General features: G+C 41.2%; 1 protein-coding gene across 16 annotated transcripts in view; it reads right to left on the bottom strand.

Annotated features, from left to right (window-relative positions):
* Positions 1-20,141, bottom strand: part of trip12 (thyroid hormone receptor interactor 12) — a 172,686-nt gene that overhangs the window by 37,462 nt on the left and 115,083 nt on the right. For 12 of the 16 annotated variants that reach the window (XM_072473935.1, XM_072473934.1, XM_072473937.1 and 9 more), the window contains 7 exons: positions 19,146-19,264; positions 18,768-18,966; positions 11,979-12,079; positions 10,813-10,987; positions 5,295-5,436; positions 2,458-2,649; positions 266-420 (listed from right to left, as the gene is read on the bottom strand). In XM_072473935.1, coding sequence (XP_072330036.1) covers positions 266-420; positions 2,458-2,649; positions 5,295-5,436; positions 10,813-10,987; positions 11,979-12,079; positions 18,768-18,966; positions 19,146-19,264 — 1,083 coding nt within the window. The remainder of the gene's footprint in view (positions 1-265; positions 421-2,457; positions 2,650-5,294; positions 5,437-10,812; positions 10,988-11,978; positions 12,080-18,767; positions 18,967-19,145; positions 19,265-20,141) is intronic. The other 4 variants (XM_072473949.1, XM_072473945.1, XM_072473940.1 and 1 more) reach the window with 1 other exon arrangement.

The raw sequence follows: 20,141 nt of genomic DNA on the forward strand, positions 1-20,141 counted from the left end.
CATACAGAAGTTGAAGCCACCTCACAAGGCTAACCTTGTACCAGGGCAGGTAGGCTGAAAGGAAGTTAGTTCCCTGTGGACCAAGAATATTGGGAGTGCTCCTGGTTCCACAAGTAAATGACAGGCCTTCCCTTCCCAAACATTGTGCCCAAAATTTGAAGATTAACTACCCCCCCCCCCCCCCACCCCCCCCACACACACACCAACCTTCTTTAAATTGCATTATTGTCATACAGTAAAGTCAAATTAATGCATAAATTAATACCTGCTGCCTGTTCCATTTCCACTCGGAAAATCATGCACCTTCACTGGAAATTGCTCCATCTGGCTCAGACAGTTGTTCATTTTGTGCACCAGTGCAAGCAAAGGCCCATTGCCTAGAGGTTCTAGTCGACCAAGTGGTTCCTCTCCTAGGGGCTGCTAGGTTAGATTTTAAGTACATGAAAATCCATGACAATTCTCAATTTTTAAAAATCTCTCTCAAACCTTCCTATCTAATGGTATGTCCAATATTCCTTGCTCATTACCCATTGTAATTTTTTAATTGCCCAGATGTTTAAAAATAAGTTACATGGGAGGAGCTAAAATAAGACATGGTAAACCAATGACATAACAAAGATTTGTGAGGCAGAATATTTTGAATGAGAGTTGAAAAATACAATTAATAGTTAGAACAAGTTATAACACATTCTATAAATGTGCTAAATTATAAATAAGCTTGACAGTATTTATTAGATTCAGTTGCCTATCTTGGTCTATAACCCATTAATTATCCTGAGTTACCAGTGGAGACAAAAAAGGGTGCGCAGATCAAATATACCATTGCAATGTACCTACATAACTAAAAAGATAGAGTATGCAAATACAACAATTTTTAAAAGGTTGTCACAAGTCTTTTAGCCAAAGGGATTCTGCCTCCAGTCAAAGCTGATCATTTAACAGAAATTAAATACTCTGGATGAGCAAAAACCATCAGCAGCCAAAGCCAGCAAAAAAATAAAAAAATAAAAATTCTCCCTAAGCAGTGATTACACCCAGAAACCAATACGGTAGAGTTACAGTTGAATCGGCACAATGAAGGTTTACCAAGTGCCATGATATCAAGAAATGTACTTTCCTTTGGAGCACTTGCACCGTGATTTGGTCCTGGAGCTGATTCTGCATCAGAGCTTTGGTGGGATTGGTTTTTGATGCCTTACTTCCCACCTGTAGCTGTACCCTCAGTAGGAAGGAGTTTGAAGAGGCAGGATTCTATGTTTTAAAAGCTGACACTCAGCAAATTTCCCTCAACAACAAATGACCAGACTTACCTTGCATTTTAATTAAGTTTTATTGGCGAGGGGGAAGAAATAGAAGGAAACAAGCTATGGATTAAGTCTTCAAAAGACAGGCAGTTCCATAGAATCCATATCCATAGAATCCCGACAATGCAGGAGACCACTCGGCCCATTGAGTTAGTACCTCCAAAAGACACCTTAACTCAGCCCCATTCCCCCGACCTATTCCTATAATAATAGTAATAATAATAATCTTTATTGCCACAAGTAGGCTTACATTGCAATGAAGTTACTGGGAAAAGCCCTCAGTCGCCACATTCCAGCACTGTTTGGGTACAAGGAGGGAGAATTCAGAATGTCCAAATTTCTTAACAGCATGTTTATTGAGACTTGTGGGAGGAAACCGGAGCACCCGGGGGAAACCCACGCAGACACGGGGAGAATGAGCAGATTCCACACAAAGTGACCTAGCTGGGAATCGAACCTGGGACCCTAGTGCGGTGAAGCCACAGTGTTACCCACTGTGCTACCGTGCTGTCCCATGGCATTGATCATGGCCAATCCACCTAACCCAAATACTGATATGGTTTGTTCAACTGTACACTTATTTATATGGATCCATGTGTCAGTAACTGATATTTAAATTATTATAGCTCAACTTTACAAAAGGGGCAGATCAATCTTGCAATGTGCAAAATACAACAAACCGATTAAGAATCAATTCATTGTACAAATTAACTAGATCCTGTTTGCATTCTCCTTCACTAACCCCATGGGTGATGCTGGTGAGGCCATTTTTACTGTCTATCCTCGGTTGCCCTGAAATGGTGATGGGGCACCCTGAAGTGTTGCAGCCTTTTATTGTAACGTGCCCCCATCACTTCAGAATTGAGACATCACTTTGTTTGTAATGAAAACACTGAAGCACTAGTTAGTGCTATTTCCACTAAGATTTGCCCCAAGAATGTTGGAATTTATTTGCAACTACTGACTGCTTAAATACATTCCTCTTGATTCAGTAAAATAACACATTATGGCAAACTAATGAATGAGGGGAAATGCTGTCTAGCATACCATCATTTTAAGATGAGTTAAGCAAAACAGGTGTGGTGCACCACTTGCAATATTGCAAGTAATTAATAGGAGTAAACTAGCAAATAAATCAGAAGTTATTACTCACTGGACAACCATAGAAAACATGAAGAAACCTCCTCAACCTGACATGTCGATTCACAAGGTCTTTATCACTTCTTGAAGTCAAATAGAGCAGCAACTGTTTTACAAAGCCACTGTGCTGGATTTCGAAGGAGGACACATCAGACTCGGAGACTATTGAGCGGATATCTAAAAGGCACTCAATCCCACCATCCACCTTCAGAAAAAACATAGTGTTTGCATACAAAGTTGTAACACTGCTTAAATAATGGCGTGCAATTACAATTACTGTACACATTTGATAGAATTATTTGCACATAATTGGTATGCAACTTGAAATGGCTGGCGGGAGTGTTTTCCATTCAAGTGCTTAAAGGAACTTTTTAGCTTTCCATTTTATATTCTTAGAGGTCTGCTATTCTGAGGCTCTGCTTACACCAAAACAAAACTAAGGTGAGCCTTATGCAACTCTTCCATTTTAAAAGACAATCAGTGCTTTAAATTTGGCTTGAAAGCTGACCAATGGCACTAAACTGTATAATATGCATTGCATGTCATTGGAGCATTAGAAGTCAAGGAGTTGTTCAAGAGAGGTAGCTAATAGGACAGGTTACATTACAGTTCAAGAGCAAGACATCAAGGGTAGTAATCTCAGAATTACTCCCAGTGTGTCATGTTGCATTACATGGAGAGGGGAACTATAAAGACGTCAGTGCATAGCTTAACATTACTAAATGAAGATGCTCAAAATTTTGGGTATTAGGTGAATTGCAAGAAAGATGGAAGGTCTATAGAAGTAACCACCTTCACTTGAACCAAAATTACAAAGTCCTGGACAAGATTATCAGAATTCTTTAGCACACGTCCTTCAGCACCTTGTACCTGCATCAGTTTGATGAAACATCTCAGCACTTAGTCCCATTCCCATGATTTATTTATATTTTCCTTACTCCAGATAGTCACGCACTGGTGTTACAGATCACTCAGACAGAATTGCTGTAGCAACATGTTGTAGTCTGGAGCTATGGATAGTGATTCAAAATCATGGCTGATCTGGAATTTCTCCCACTTCTACTATTGGCATGCAATGGATTTGTAGATTGAGAAACCAACCTGTTTGGCAGTGTTATGAATGCAACCTCCTTGGCAATCAAGTCCTGGGATGGGACCCAAACACAGACATTCTGCCAAGAGACAGGAATGCTATCCACTACGTCATAAGACCTATTAATGCCTTATACCATTTAAATATTATTATGGACTCTGTTTCCCACACTTAGAAGGACAGGGCCAATTTAGAAAATATATCTGAAGTTTATCTTTCTTAAAAAGAGATGGAAAGATGTAAACCTTCCCAGAGAGGGGGAGGGGGGGGGGGATATCAAAAACTGAAAGTTATGATTGAAGCAGTGATGATATCAACATTTAAGGAGGCAAGGTAAATCAATTGGGATGGAACAGAGAGGGCACTTGCAATTGAGTCTACTGCTCACTTGGAAGATAAAGACCTGGTTGGTCTCAAATGTTTGCATGTTTGGCGAATGCAAGGTTAATTCTATGCAAACAAAATACAACTGCTTTAGCTCATACATATTGGTTTGCTAATGTAGAGCGGAGGGACTGTTGTAGTGTCAGAGGTGTTGCCTTCAGGATAAGACATTAAACTGATGCCCCAGCAGTTTTCTCAGGCGACGCAAAAGATTCCATGGCACTATTTCGAGAGTTGAGTTGTTCCAATACCCTCAACAGATTGTAACCCTCAACCAATAACATTAAAATGGATGACAGAATTTAGCTCATTGCTATTGTATGGACGGTCCCTTGTTATAACAGTTGATTAAAAAGTAATTACTGCCTGGAAGTGGTTGGGAATTCTGGAGGTTAAAGATAATTAACACAATTTCTTTCACGGAGTTAAATGTAACTGGTTTTCTACAGCAATTCATCTACATGGGAATTTGCCAACTCTGTTTTAGGCGAATAATTAATTATATTAATAAATTATATTGATGCAGAAAAATTGAGTGCACATTACTTTTAATTCAAGAGAACATGGTGCTGAACAAGTGTCTGAATATCTGATCACCTTCCATTAAGGCATGAAGTATGCTGGGAGGTAGCTGGGCACTGGCGGGTGGCACGGTAGTACAGTGGTTAGGACTGTTGCTTCACAGCTCCAGGGTCCCAGGTTTGATTCCTGGCCCGGGTCACTGTCTGTGCGGAGTTTGCATATTCTCCCCGTGTCTCCATGGGTTTCGCCCCCACAACCCAAAGATGTGCAGGGTAGGTGGATTGGCCAGGCTGAATTGCCTCTCAATTGGAAAAAATTAATTGGGTACTCGAGAATTTTTTTATTTATTTTTTTTAAATATAAAGTGTCTGCGTGGGTTTCCTCCGGGTGCTCCGGTTTCCCCTACATAGTCCAAAGATCTGCAGGCTAGGTGGATTGGCCATGATAAATTGCCTTGCTATCCAAAAAAGGTTAGGTGGGGTTACTGGGTTAGGGTGGAGGTGTGGGCTTAAGTGGGGTGCTCTTTCCAAGGGCCGGTGCAGACTCCATGGGCCAAATGGCCTCCTTCTGCACTGTAAATTTTATGACTCTATGATCAACTGGATTGGATGATTGTTATGTAAACATTATATGTGTAAAGATAGTTAGGTCACAGATCAGCCATGATCTCATTGAATGGTGGGACAGGCTGGAGGGGCTGAATGGCCTACTCCAGTTCCTATTCTAACCAGTGGCACTCAATACAGGAATCCAAGAATTATGCTGTTAGGACAGTCATTAAAACCATTTCAAGTTGCACCAATGATTCAAAATAACCATTCATATTGCTTTTCAAAGGCTTCTGACCAGACCTGCAAACTGAGTTGTTCCGTGGCAGAGCAAAGTCTCTGAAGTACATTCAGTGCTGGATTGCTTGCATCCACATTCTCGGAGGTGAAGTAACGATCAACAAATTTATGGGCTTGTTCCTTGATCCACACTTTTATCTTCTCTCTGCAAGAAAAGTTTTTCATAATCTAGTGTCAACAGACCAAAACGTCCTAATGCACCATGCTAGTACGCTCCAAGTTAGTGCATGTAAAATATGACATTTTTCAGCATTATGTACAAATCCTGTCTCCTTCCAAGAGAAAAACAATAAAAGGCAGGTGATATTTTTACATTGCTACAGGTAAATGTTTTGCAGCTATTGCATTTTGATCCATGCCCTTCTTTTTATTGACAATGTACTCGAGATGCAACTGCAAAGAGAGCATTGAAAGAACAACAGTGTAGTGGCCTCACACTCCGTTTGGTCAGATAAATGAAAAACTGGCCACCTGTGTGTATAAAGTGACTACAAAAACTAGGTGGTTCGGAAAACCAGCTAGTTTCAGCACGCTAAGAGTTCAAGGTTTTATAAGACAGTTATATTTTAAATTTAGTTCAAGATAAAATGGAGTAGTGAAGAGAGCCATGTAACCTCCTACTTGACCGGCACAGGGATAAGTGCATAAACTGGTTGCCATGGGAACCAGGACAAGTTTTATTGAAATTAAAGTGTGAGCTTTCACATCTACACACAGGAAGGAGCAGTTGCCCTTGATGTGGGGAAGCATTCAGACGCAGACAGCAAATGTCAGAGAGCCTAGAAAGAGGCAGAATCTGAGAAAGGCAGTGAACCAGCAGCTGCTGTCAATGTTCTCTGTTAGCCACCACACAGGATTCTGCAGGAGTTAATTCGTTGGTTGAAGAAACAGGAACTAAGGGCACTGAAAGATTTGCCCCAACATGGCTGGGAAGAGTTGTTGACAGGACGGACCTGGCTGCTGTAAGTTAGTTTGGGGATTCCATAAGACTGAAGGAAAGGACTTCTGACACACACTGGACATTGAGTCAAAGAAATGGGCAGAAACCAGCCTGACAGAAGCTGAAGATTATAATTCTGTAGTGTATGCTGTGTAGCGTTTAAATGAGGCATGGGATTTTCAGCCCTGTTAAGAAGTTAAGGGAGGATATCTTTTCTATAGTGTTATGGGCCAGGTTTTAGAGAACCCCAAAGCATATCATGGAGTTCACCTGACCCATAACTTTGAATAGCTTGTGGTTATGGGGAGCACAGGGGCCTACCTTACAGGTGTAGTGCAACAGAGAGTAAAAGTACTTATAAATTAAAACAATGTTTATTTAAGAAACCAGTTAACACTTTATAAACCCACAGTAAGCATCTTAACAACTATCAACACCAATAAATCCCCCAAAGAATACAGTACTCTATAACTAACTTAATCTTTCCTTGCAACATCCGCAAGACAAAAAAACCTTTTTACAGAAACAGGTATAATTTTTTAAAAATCACCAAAGGATTTGGAGACAGTCTTTAGATTGCAGAGAGATCCTAATACACCTTCTTGCTGTGACTGCAGCTATCCAGCTCTCAAAACGAAACTAAAACACACCCTGTAGCAGACAGCCCAAAGCAAAATTAAAAGCAGAGAGCCCAGCTCCACCCACTCTGAAATCACTGCAGCCATCCGATAAACACCCATTTCTTAAAGGTACACCCACTATAGCTATCTGACAAACACCCATTTCTTAAAGGTACTCTCACACGACAATAGTTTACTGCATTAGTTGTCTATGTAATGTTTTGTCAATGCTGCTTATAGTACGCTTATTACAAAAGAAGTCTTAAAACGTTAAATTGTTCAGTGCGATGTTTTGAGTCGGTTACAGGGAAATCTTTAAAGATTATCAATCTCTATAGGGATTACAGCAATGGAGATCGTAAGTCAACACTTAAACAATAGTCATTCACACGCACGCACGCAATTCACCTAGTCCCACTTCCCCACCTCCATCCTCATAGCTGCTGCAAATAATGATCAACTCCTTTTGAAATCCACAATTGAATCTATCTCCATCACACAGGTAGTGCATCGCTATATTAAAATGTGTTTTCCCTCTGGTCATCTTCAGTTCTTTTGTCAGTCATTTTAAATCGGTCTCCTCTGGCTTCCCACCCTTACTCACAATGGCAAGTTTCTCCCCATCTACTTTATCCAGGCCCCTCATGATTTGAAACATCACTTTCAAATCTCCCCACAACCTTCTCTTCTTCAAGGATAACAGTCGGAGATTCTCCATTCTACCCACAAACCTGAAATCTCACCCAAGAACCATTTTTATAAATATTTTCTGCGCCCGTTCTAATGCTTTCACATGGACACAATACGCGAGTTGAGACCAAAACACAGTTTATCATAATTTCCTAGCTTTTGTACTAAGTCCCTATCTATCAAGCTCAAGTTTCCATGTGCTAATTTACTGCTTTCTCAGCCTACCTCGTCAGCTTCAATGATTTGTCCACATACAACTCCAGAACTGTGTTCATGCAGCTCCATTAAAATTGTACCCTTTTTATTTTATATTGCCTCTCCTGGTTCTTCCTATGAAAATTAATGACTTCACAATTCTCGGCCCTAAAATTGATCTGTGATTTGCCTGCTCATTCCATCAACCTATGTTCTCGAAGTTTATCACTATTCCGCTCACATAGTTCACAATACTTATAAATTTTGTGTTATCGGCAAATTTTTTAATTGTGCCCCGTAACATCGAAGTCTAGGTCATCAATATATGCCAAGAAATGCAGGCGTCCGAACACCAACCCCCATGGCCACCCCCACTACATATCTTCTGCTGGTCCAAAAAAAACAGCCATTCAACATGACTTTTTCTTGGCCAGTTTCATATCTATGTACCCACGGTCCTTTTTATTCCATGGGCTACAGCTTTCCTAATAAGTCTGTAGGGAGTGGCACTTATCAAGTGCCTTCTGGAAGCTCAAGTATACCACATTACCCTCATCTAACCTCTTGTGGCCTCATGAAAAAACTCAAAAATTAATGCTAGCTTTCCTTAATTAACTCAATTTGTCAAAGTGAATGTTGATTTTGTCTCGAATTCTCATTTCTAAAGTAGTATCGAAAGCGAGGTTAAACGGACATGCCTTGATAGTTGCCATTTGTTGGACTCATCTTCACAGCTATTTTTGCACAAGGATGTGACATTTACAATCCTCCAGTCCTCTGACGCTACAACTGTAATTATGAACATTGGAAAATTATGGCCAGTACCTCTGCAATTTCCATCCTTACTTTCCTCCATATTCTTGTAAGCTTCTCACCTGGTCCTGGTGACTTATCAATTTTAGTTACAGCCAGCCTAAAACGCCTCAATCAATTTTAGCCCATCCAGCCTCTCAACGCTTTTCACCAACACCTTGGCTGCACCTGTCTTTACCAAGGAAGAAGATGCCAAGTACTCATTCAGTACCGTAGCCATGTCCCTTCCCTCCATTATATAAATCCATGTTTCAGGTCCAAATCAGCCCCACGTCACCATTTATCATTTCGTTTTACTATTTTATGTCTAAAGACGACTTTTGAATTCATTTGTTAGCTGTCATTCATTTCTCATTTTTAAACTTCCCTTCTATATTCAGCCCAGTTTTCACTTATATGATCAAATTGACAGCTGGCATTTGCACCCTTTTACTGCTTCATCTTGCGCTTCATCACTTTAGTCATCCAACAAGGTCTAACCTTGAACCTATGCCCCCTTGTAATTGACACTCCCACCCTTAGAAAAAGCCTCTGACTATCCACCCTGCCTAGATGTCTCAATTTTGTAAACCTCTATCAGGTCTCCCCTCAGCCTCCTTCTTTCCAGTGAGAACAATTCTAGTGTATATGCTGTGCATGTAGTGTATTTGGAATTTCAGAAAATATTTGAAACAATGCCACATAGCAGATGACCTCTGGGTTCAAGTGCATAATTCCCTGAAGGTGGCCAGGCAAGTTGAAACAGTTGTTACAGCTATAGGATCCTTGTGTTTATAAAAAGAGGCATAGAGTATAAAAGCAACAAAGTGATGCTCCACCGCCACAAATCATTGGTCAGACCACATTTTGGAAAATTGTGTTCCATTCTGGGCACCATATTTAAGGAAGATTGTTAAAACTCCAGAGAATGCAGAGGAGAACGATACCAGGAAAGGTTCGAGAAATTGGTCTTGTTCTCCTGGGAACGAGCAGTTTAAGAAGTGACCTTACTGAACTGTTAAAAAATCTGAACAATATTGACAGGGTAAAGAGTTTCCATTAGTTGGTAAGTCAGTAACTAGGGGTCACAATTTCAAGATGGTCAGCAAGAGTGTTAGGAATGAGATGATGAAAAACTTCTTTACTCAGGGTTGTCGAGATTGGCATGCGCTGCCTAGGAGAGCAGTTGAGGCGGATTCCATAGGAGGTTTCAAAGAGCTGGATATATAATTGAAAGTGATTAAATTAGAGGGCGTCGGAGATGGGGCTGGGGAATGGGACTAGCTGGGTAGCTCTTTCAGGAGCTGGTGCAGGCACAATGGGAAGAATGGCCTCCTTGTGCTGTAAGATGCTATGATTCTACCTGTTGGCAAATCATTGATCTGTCTTTTGTGCTTAGCACATGGGAGTGTTAAAACCTATTCCAGTTAACTAATTGTGTGAGGGCAACCATTAATGGGTGAAAACAGATTGTCCAGATAAATTGGAATCGAAGGGTGGCAGACAAATGCAACAGTGAGTTGCTTTAAAAGAGGCTGATCCAATACTGTACATCCAGGGTTGACTGGATTTGTTGGTCCAACCCTTTTTCTTTACTGGAACATGCTGGCCCTGTACTCTCCCTATTTCCTTCTTTAAGGTGTCCCACTGTTGCGCCACAGATTTACCCAAAAATTGTCTGCCCTCAGTCCACGCTGGCCAAATCATATCTCATCTTATTAAAATTGGTCTTCCTCCAGTTTAGAACTTTGATTTCAAGCCCACCCTTGTCCTTTTTCATAACAATCTTGAACCTGGAGTTATGATCACTGCCTGCAAAATGTTCCCCCACTGATACTTCAACCACTTGCCCAGCTTCATTATTGAAAATTAAGTCCAGGTAGGCCCTTCTATGTACTGGTTTAAAAGGCTATCCTGGATGCACAGTTCTGCTCCCTCGAAACCTTTCAAAGCTATGGCTATCCCAAGTTGAAATCCTCCCACCATCACTAATCACACATCTCTGAAATTTGCCTACATATCTGCTCTTTCTCTGACTGTTAGGGGCCTACAGAACACTTCCAGCAATGTGATTGCTCCTTTTTGGTCATCAGCTGTAGTTAAATTGGCACATAATAATACACAAAGTACTGCTGAGTTCGCAATCTTCCAACTAAATCAGCTGAAATTAAATGAATGCTATTTTTAAGCAAAATGACCATAACACGACATAATTTAACTATAGACATCAATTCAATTTCATGTCTACTACACTTCTCAAAAGTAAAGGAGAATGATTAGATACCTGTTGTTGGACATGGTATCCTTTGGGGTGACCCGTGCAATACCACTAACTCCGGCAGTGCGTGCTGGTTCTGCATTGTTGCTGTTGGACTGTGTGCTGAGCCTTCCCCATGTTTTAGGATTCAAGCTTGCAAGGAAGGAAGATTTGGGAGACTGGGTAGCTGTAGGACTCTTTGCTACACAAAACAAAACTCGAATGTTAGCAATAAGGTAGCATCACCGTCACAATGTTCCACAAGAACATCTATTAAGTTTGAATTTCTCTCTCAAATAAAGGCAAAATACCACAGGTGTAGGAAATCTGAAACAAGTAGATAATGCTGCCAACATGTCACCAAGAATAATCAGTCATGCTGGTCACTTCTAGTGTAAACAAACCTGCTGTTAACATGCATCGAACATTGGTCAATTGTGACAAACAAATTAAAGAGGACCATTAAAAAAAAATTCAGGTGAAAATAGCACACACAATTAAGCACATCAAAATAAAGGTGGAAACCTGAAGTGCCCACCAGGTAGGCAGTTCTCAAACACAGCCTCAATCATGGTCTAGCTGCCTTTGATAAAGTAGTAAGAGGGTCCTCTGGTGATAACAACTGTTAATTCCCCAGACGTAGGCAAGTGTTGTTTTAGAAGTGGAACTCCGGCACCTGGCACTTGGACTTGCAAATGAGTCAAATACGAATTTGAAGCACATAATTGATTATAATTGGGGATTGTCGGCTTAATTTAAGTAAAATGAAGTAGTGAAGTAGTCATGAGACCTCCTCAGAATTCTGCTCGACAAGCCTGGGTGGCCTGATTGCTATGGGGACAGTGATACCAAGATTGATTTACCGGGAAGGTGCAAGATGTTCATGCCTGTAAACAATGACTACAGTAGCTGTGCTGACAGCTGATAGACCGTTAGTCTCCAAGTATCAGGAAGGTGTTAGGAATGTCAGGTTCTATAAAAGGATTCTACTTTAAGCTGTCTATTTAATTCCAAGAGAGAATAGAGTTGGCTGTCTAGAGGATAGCTAATTTGCATTCTATCGGGACACAGGACCTTGTGATTCACATTACCACAAGGGGGACAACCGATAACAAGTTGTTGTATTATAGACAAATCCAAATTGACAAGGTTTTCACTAGTTATACTGCATCATGACAATGTAGGAGTCATACCTTGATTGTCAACTTTGTCATCATCTCTCGGAGGCGAATACTTTGTCCTCCTGGTTACACGTTTTGGCAATCTTTTCCTCTTTAAGACATCACTTAATCGTCTGCAAAAACAAGCAAAGTTTCATACAGTCATTTAAGAGCTTGTATTTATATAACATCTTGGTGACATTTCTGAAAAATTCCAGGGCATCACAGAATGAAATATGGTTATTACTGTTAGCTGGGTAGATAAGGCAGCAATTCTACACACAAGGTTCCCCAACAGTAATGAGACAAATTGCCAGTTAATCTGCCTTTGTGGTGTTGGTAAAGATAGCAATGTTTGACAGGATACGAGAAAAAAAACATTAGTGTGCCTATTTCTCATAGCTGCTTTCACATAATATGCATTTGGCTGGAGTGACATGCTTATATTTTCATTAGGCCTTCATCAGTCTAACTAAGTGCGTGATGCAAGCTGGTCTGCTTCCAAGAGGAGCTCTGGGATTAATTTTACACAGCAACATTGCAGCCAGCACAAGTTCACTTTCGAACTTGGTGACATTGTGTGTCAACGTTCTGTTCTTGGAGTAATGATAGCAAACCAAAATGAACCATATAATCTGGTCAGAAAAGCCAGATATATAAAACTGGCATAGACTCAATCTTAAAGCTTTATACCCAATTGTTTAATAAATTTAGAATGTTTCAAAATATCTTTATAATTCTAAGTATGAGATAGTCTGCATTCAGTATAATATTTTCTTGATAAGAATCCATTTTCACATCAAGCATTTTGGAGAGAGATACTGATTTTCCACTAACTGTTCTGATACGAGGGATAGACAGGTAGGGATTTAGAACGTCGTTTCTGGCACCATTTATTTTTTGGTTTGTCGATAACTCCATTGCCTGTTTAGTCTATTGCCAACCAGCAAGCTAAAAATAAGTGCCTTGAGGCATCGCAGATATGCAACCTTTTACATCATTGATCAAAGTACAGCTTGTTCAATAGAGATTTCCTCAAACCTAGGACTCATTTGAAATTCGAAAAGCTCCGAAATCTGCACATTTCTCTGAATGTCAAAATCATGTTTCTAATAAAAAATAACATGGTGTTCACCAGAGATCTACTAGCTGTGCACATTTCACAGCTATACCTATACAGGTATTCCAAAATTCAAACAATTCCAGAATCTGAGACACTCTCGACCCTAAGCATTTGAATAAGGGATGCCTGAAAAAGGGATGCCCGAAAAAGGGGGGGGGGGGGGATGCCCAACCTGTATAAACAGAAAGTTATGCAGCCGTGAAATAGATATGCATCCTGGAGCTGCAGTCGGCTTCATGATTGATAGCACTCTCCCTCAGCCAACATCAGTTAAACCAATGATCTGATCGGTTATCTTATTCGTCTCCTCAGGGAACTTGGTGCAAAATGACTGCCACATTGCACTTCAAAAGTACACTGTGAAGCACTACAGGATGTCATTCGGTTGTGTAAAGTACATTACAAGTGCATGTTTTAAAATTTGCATTGAGGGTTCATTAATCGTGTTGTCCAAGACCAAACGTAGATGTTTAATGGATCATCAATCTCAAATGTCAACTCTTTCTCCCTCCACAGTTGCTGCCAAACCTGCTAGAATTTCCCACATTATTTTTATTTTAGAGTTCTAGCACTTGCAGTAATGTGTTTGTCTAGATTACTACTTCAAGCATTCAGATATTGCAAAAGATATTTGGGGGGGGGGGGGGGAAGAGGAGACACACACACAGGGTGGTTTGTAATAAAATCTTCGCTTTCTTAGAAGCGGCGATGTCTGATTTCAAGGCCAAGGTACAGAAGCATTTAGATAAAATCCAAAACTTAAAACATTATCCATGCTTCTGTTCACAAATGTTCCATTAGCATTAATCCTCTAGTCTGGTATAATCAATCAGTTGAAGCAGAGTGATGAGGAGCAGAATTGCGAAGGTCAGAAATTTGGCACAAGAGGGAATTCAGTGCAGAGGGAGGAGATGCTACTTTTTATTATTTTTCTTTTGCCTCCAACAGCTGGTGAGTGTTTGTTTGTTTCCAAGCTAGGAATCTGTAATTTGCTATCAGGTTAGACCAAAATGGCAGGAGGTAGTGTACGCTGTGACTGCAACATGCGGGAGATTGTGGAAAGCACTGCAGCTCCAGGCAACTATATCTGTATCAAGTGACTGCAGCTTCATAGAATTTACAGTGCAGGAGGCCATTCGGCCCATCGAGTCTGCACCGGCTCTTGGAAAGAGCACACTACCCAAAGGTCAACACCTCCACCCTATCCCCATAACCCAGTAACCCCACCCAACACTAAGGGCAATTTTGGACACTAAGGGCAATTTATCATGGCCAATCCACCTAACCTGCACATCTTTGGACTGCGGGAGGAAACCGGAGCACCCGGAGGAAACCCACGCACACACGGGGAGGATGTGCAGACTCCGCACAGACAGTGACCCAAGCCGGAATCGAACCTGGGACCCTGGAGCTGTGAAGCAATTGTGCTATCCACAATGCTACCGTGCTGCTTGAGAAAGTTTAGTTCAAGAATTGCTGAGTTGGAGCCCGAGCGGCAGACATTGCAGGGCATCAGGGAGACGGAGTTATCTGCACATCTTGTTCCAGAAAGGAAACTAGTTTCGTTAAGAAGAGTTGGTCAGGTATAAAAAAAAAGAGGATGTGATGGTGAGTCAGGCAATTATGAGGATTCTGGGTGTGGTGCACAGCAGCCTCAATCCTGGACATGGACCAGTAGGTGTGAGGTACTTGATGCCCGTGTAGATGAGCAAACTAATACTCTTGAGGAGTCATATGGACACAAAATAACATTAACTTTTTTTTCTCCACAGATGCTGCCAAACCTGAGCTTTTCCAGCATTTTCAGTTGTTATTTCAGATTTCCAGCAACCGCAGTATTTTGCTTATATTAGATTAGATGAGAAAACTAACTGCAGCACCATGGTGCATGAACCCATTCAAGTGGAGAGGAATGAAAAGGAATATGGTGTGACATGGGCCAGTCTAGTCAGAGGGACAGATATTGTACTTTACAGATCAGAGAATTCAATATGTGGATAAAGAGTGGTGTGGGAAGAAAGGTTTTTGACTCATGACCCATTCATTCATAGAAACATACATAGAAAATAGGTGGTCATTCGGCTCATTGAGCCTGCTCCGCCATTCATGATCATCAAATTCAATATCCTGATCCCACCTTCCATCCATATGCCTCGATTCCTTTCGCCCCAAAAGTTATGTCTAATTCCTTCTTGAAACCTCAAGTTTGGCCCCAACTATTTTCTGTGGTCGTAATTCCACAGAATCACCACTCTGAATGAAGAAATTTCTCATCTCAGTTCTAAAAGGTTTAGTCATAGAATTTATTGCGGATGAAGGCCATTCAGCCCATCAAGTCTACACCTGCCCCTGAAAGATCACCCTACCCAAGCCCATACCTCCACCCTATCACCGTAACCTAGCACCACCACCTAACGTTTGGACACCATGGGGCAATTTAGCATGACCAATCCACCTAAGCCACACATCTTTGGACTGTGGGAGGAAACCCACGCAGACACAGGGAGAATGTGCAGACTCTGCACAGACAGTGACCCAAGCCGAGAATTGAATCCAGGTCCCTGGCGCTATGAAGCAACAGTGCTAACCACTATGCTACCATGCCGCCCCTGATCCTCAAACTTTGACCCCTAGCTCTGGGGATACCTGCATCATTGGGAACATTCTATCTGAATCCACCCTGTCTAATCCTGTTAGAATGTTATAAATTTCTATGAGATCCCCTCTCACCCTTCTAAACTTAAATGAATATAATCCTAACAGATATTTGTGTCTCAGGAAATTATGGATAAGGGGAGCAGCCAGGAGCACAGAGTTGAGGCACAAGATCAGCCACGATTGTACTGAAGGACAGAGATGGTTCAAGGGGCAATATAATCTACACCACTCATCCCTGTGCAATCCCAGGAACCTGTCTAGTGAACCTTTATGGCACCATCTCAAATGCAAGCATATCTTTCCTCAAACATAGAGACCAAATCTTCACAAAGTACCCCCAGGTGTACCCACAAAATTTTAACAAGGCTTGTTTATTGTTGTACTTCAACCCCCTTGCAATGAAGGCCGGCATGCCACTTGTCTTCCTAAATGATTGCACCTGCATGATAATTTTAGGCATAGTTATCAGACATCCCATCCAAAACTACCCTAGATTTAAATGAAAAGATTGTGCATGTGTGCGCATGCAGTCTGTGAAAGAATCCTGAAAGAGTATATTTTTATGACATGATTTACTAAAAAGTTATTTTTAATTTTACAATATTGCCCAAGGTCAGAATAATGGAATTTGGTAATATGTCACACTGATGAAATAGGTGATGCACAGGGGTTGGGGATGATCAATTTGATAGCAAAAAGGCAATGCAAGTGCACACACACACACACAGACATAGTGAAATGTGACTGCATGCTCTTCCCCACCTTGCACATTCCCAACCTTCAGTACTGAACCAGTACTGAATAATAGCAAGCATGAAGAAGATGAGCTTTATTGCAGAGTTTCTTGACAGCTGTGCTGATCATGGTTTGGGCAAAAGCAATTTGCTTAAAGTTGTCTGGTAAGATAGAAAAAGGTTATGGCTGAGCTTCATTTTTAAAAAGTCTCAGATGTGACAGGTCTCCCCATGTCTTTAAAGAAAAAGTCTAAATGAAAGACTTTTTGAAAAGAAAAAAAAAGCTTTGCGCTCCTTTCTCCGACACAACCAACACTCTAATTAATGGTTCAATTAATGGTTCAATTAATTGCAAAACAACTCTGGCAAAATATTCCTTTGTTGCTGATTTTGGGCAGCACAGTGGTTAGCACAGTTGCTTCACAGCCTGATGGTCCCAGGTTCTATTCCCGGCTGGGTCACTATCTGTGTGGAGTCTGCACGTTCTCCTCGTGTCTGCGTGGGTTTCCTCCGGATGCTCCGGTTTCCTCCCACAGTCCAAAGATGTGCGGGTAGGTGGATTGGTCATGCTAAATTGCCCTTAGTGTCCAAAAAATGTTAAATGGGGGTTACTGGGATAGGGTAGATACGTAGGCTTCAGTAGGGTGCTCTTTTTAAGGACCGGTGCAGACTTGATGGGCCAAATGGCCTCCTTCTGCACTGTAAATTCTATGATTATTGAAGACATTGAAACCTATCTGGACCACGAGTCTGATTTTGACGTGGTCAGTTTAGTCTTAGTGGGAATTGTACAGTTAAAATAGTTCATCAGTAACTAACAAGTCTCGAGAAGAACTATAAAATTGCCTGCCCCATGACTCAAAAATATGATTATTTCTGAAGCAACCTTAAAAGGTACTGCCCAAGCTGCAGGACAGTGGGCTGATCTGGTTGAGAAGATGTAGACATACCTGGAATTAAGAATACATGATAATTAATCCTGTGCTAGCTCCCAAGTTGCATTCTAATCTTGATCTGAGGGATCTTGGTTTGCTTGGGCATTAAGTGTGGTGGAATCAAGTACGGCTCAATATGAAGAGGCAAAGAAATGTCAACACCATGACATGCACCTAACACACTGGGAGCTGATGTCAAGGCAAATTGGAAAACTATTTTTGCACTCAAACAGAAGTTTTAGTTTGCATTACCTGATGTATCAAAAATATCCTGGGGCACAGATTCCACCTCAAGGCAGAATTGCAGATCACTGCTTTGTGTTGATTGGGTCACATGGTTCCCAATAGATCCGTATCAAATTACAAAATCGACATCCTTCCAATTGTTGAGAGTTCAATAATCAGATTAACTAAATAACATGTTCTCTTTTTCTTTGCTTTCCCGTTTCCCATTCTAAACATTTGAACTCTTCCAAGCCTCCTTGAGCATGCCTCATGCAGACTCGAGGAGTGGCCAGCTCCTAATTTGTATATTCCTTTGCAGCTAAGATAGGCATAACCAGGTAGGGCGTTAGAGGTTGCAAAATCAATGCAAATAAATAGGACTCCACGTACTGGTCAAGTCTTCCAAATGAAAGACCGATTTTATATAGTTGCCTGTAAAACCAAGGGTACATGGATAAATGATTAAAATATGGAAGTATGTTTGATCTTGCTTTGATACTGAAGACCCAGTAACTAGAGAACCAAGACCACAAATTTACGATACTGAATAATTTTCCACTTGACATGAAATATGTACAATTGGTCTCATTTCAGATAAAACCTGCCCTCCCTGCGAAGCTAGGTGGTTGAATGTAAACTAACATCTCAACTTTCTTTCTGCCACATCAGCCAAATTCATCGACAGTGTTGGCAAAGGAGGAAAAGGCAAAAACAGTGTTGGATACAGAGCGATTCTGCTTTGCACTAATGTTAATTATAGTGTACAAGTAGGCTGAATCAAGAGATGGAGCCCAACCCAATATTTGATGGAACAAAATTTCTCTTGAAGGAATTCGGAGGCCTGATGTTCCTGTATTCTTCCGCAGCCATGGTAGGCCTCGTCTCTACTTTTACTGCGCACAAATCCAGCTTGAATATCAGTAAAATTAGATTTCAAAAATTAAAGGTTAAACCACGTCCTTAACGAAAAGTCACTGCTGTCAATATGCCAGGACCAAATGGCAACTCATTTAATAAGACATCAAAGTGGCCCCTGCCAGTAAGTTCATCAATATTAGAGCTCAGAACCCCACAGATTACCGCAATCCTAACCGGAGAGCACAGCAAGGAGGTTTGTTGCCTAAATCTGGAAACTTCCAAAACTTACCCTTGCGGACTTAAGTCCAAAGAATCATCCATACTTTGGAAACTGGGGGATCCAAGGTCTGCAACTGTATTGCTTGCAACGTTGGCTGTGCTAATTGTGGCAGCAGTGCCCAGGCTTCCTATTCCACTACTACATGCCTTTGGAGGGCTGGTAAGTAGAGTCTCAGACTCGGCTAAATTTTTCACCTGATGCATCACACCTTCCACGAAAACAAAAATAGTATTAATATTTTGCCCAACATCCAAAATTCAAACCATTTTAGTTACTATAACGAAAATGTAATACTTTACCCCAAAGTAAAAAAAAATTGTCATAAAAAAGTTGAAATAAATTCAGTTTTGGAATTTTGCAAACTTTGAATATAAAATGATTCCTTACCTTCTCTTCTAAAGTAAACGCTAAATATATCTGGTAACTTCTGCATCAAAATTTCTGCCATCTGTAGTGCTCCTACAACGATCTTGAAATCTTGACTTGATAGCATGGAAGCAATGTGGCTGTTGGGGAACAAGAAAATCAGTTCATATAGATGCAAATTGTTAAAGTACACCTTAATGTAACCTACAAAAGGAATATGTAGACACCACTTCAAATTTACACATCAAATAGTTCTGCATTACATTAAAAGTGCATAATGAAAATATGGTCCATAATTGTGTGCAGGTTAGGTGGATTGGCCATGATAAATTGGCCTTAGTGTTGGGTTGGGTTACTGGGTTATGGGGATAGGGTGGAGGTGTTGACCTTGGGTAGGGTGCTCTTTCCAAGAGCCGGTGCAGACTCGATGGGCCGGATGGCCTCCTTCTGGGGCAGCACGGTAGCATGGTGGTTAGCACAATAGCTTCACAGCTCCAGCGTCCCAGGTTCGATTCCCGGCTTGGGTCACTGTCTGTGTGGAGTCTGCACGTTCTCCCCGTGTGTGCGTGGGTTTCCTCCGGGGGCTCCGGTTTCCTCCCACAGTCCAAAGATGTGCAGGTTAGGTGGATTGACCATGATAAATTGCCCTTAGTGTCCAAAATTGCCCTTAGTGTTGGGTGGGGTTACTGGGTTATGGGGATAGGGTGGAGGTGTGGACTTAGGTAGGGTGCTCTTTCAAAGAGCCGGTGCAGACTCGATGGGCCGAATGGCCTCCTTCTGCACTGTAAATTCTATGAAACCTCTATGAAATTGTAAGTTAGGGAAGTATCTCACTATATTGAGAGAAACTGAACTGTATTGCACTTCACTTAATGTCAAAATTGAACTGTGTAATGTACATTTACAAATTTATGAATAAATTATTTTTTTGAAAAACGTAGGACAACGTGCTGAGGGGCACTGAAGCTTGGGGCAGCTATCGCATGGACTCTGGCTTTTCTGCATTGGATCCAAGGA

This window comes from Scyliorhinus torazame, chromosome 14 (assembly GCF_047496885.1).
Source record: "Scyliorhinus torazame isolate Kashiwa2021f chromosome 14, sScyTor2.1, whole genome shotgun sequence".
Lineage (NCBI taxonomy): Eukaryota > Metazoa > Chordata > Chondrichthyes > Carcharhiniformes > Scyliorhinidae > Scyliorhinus > Scyliorhinus torazame.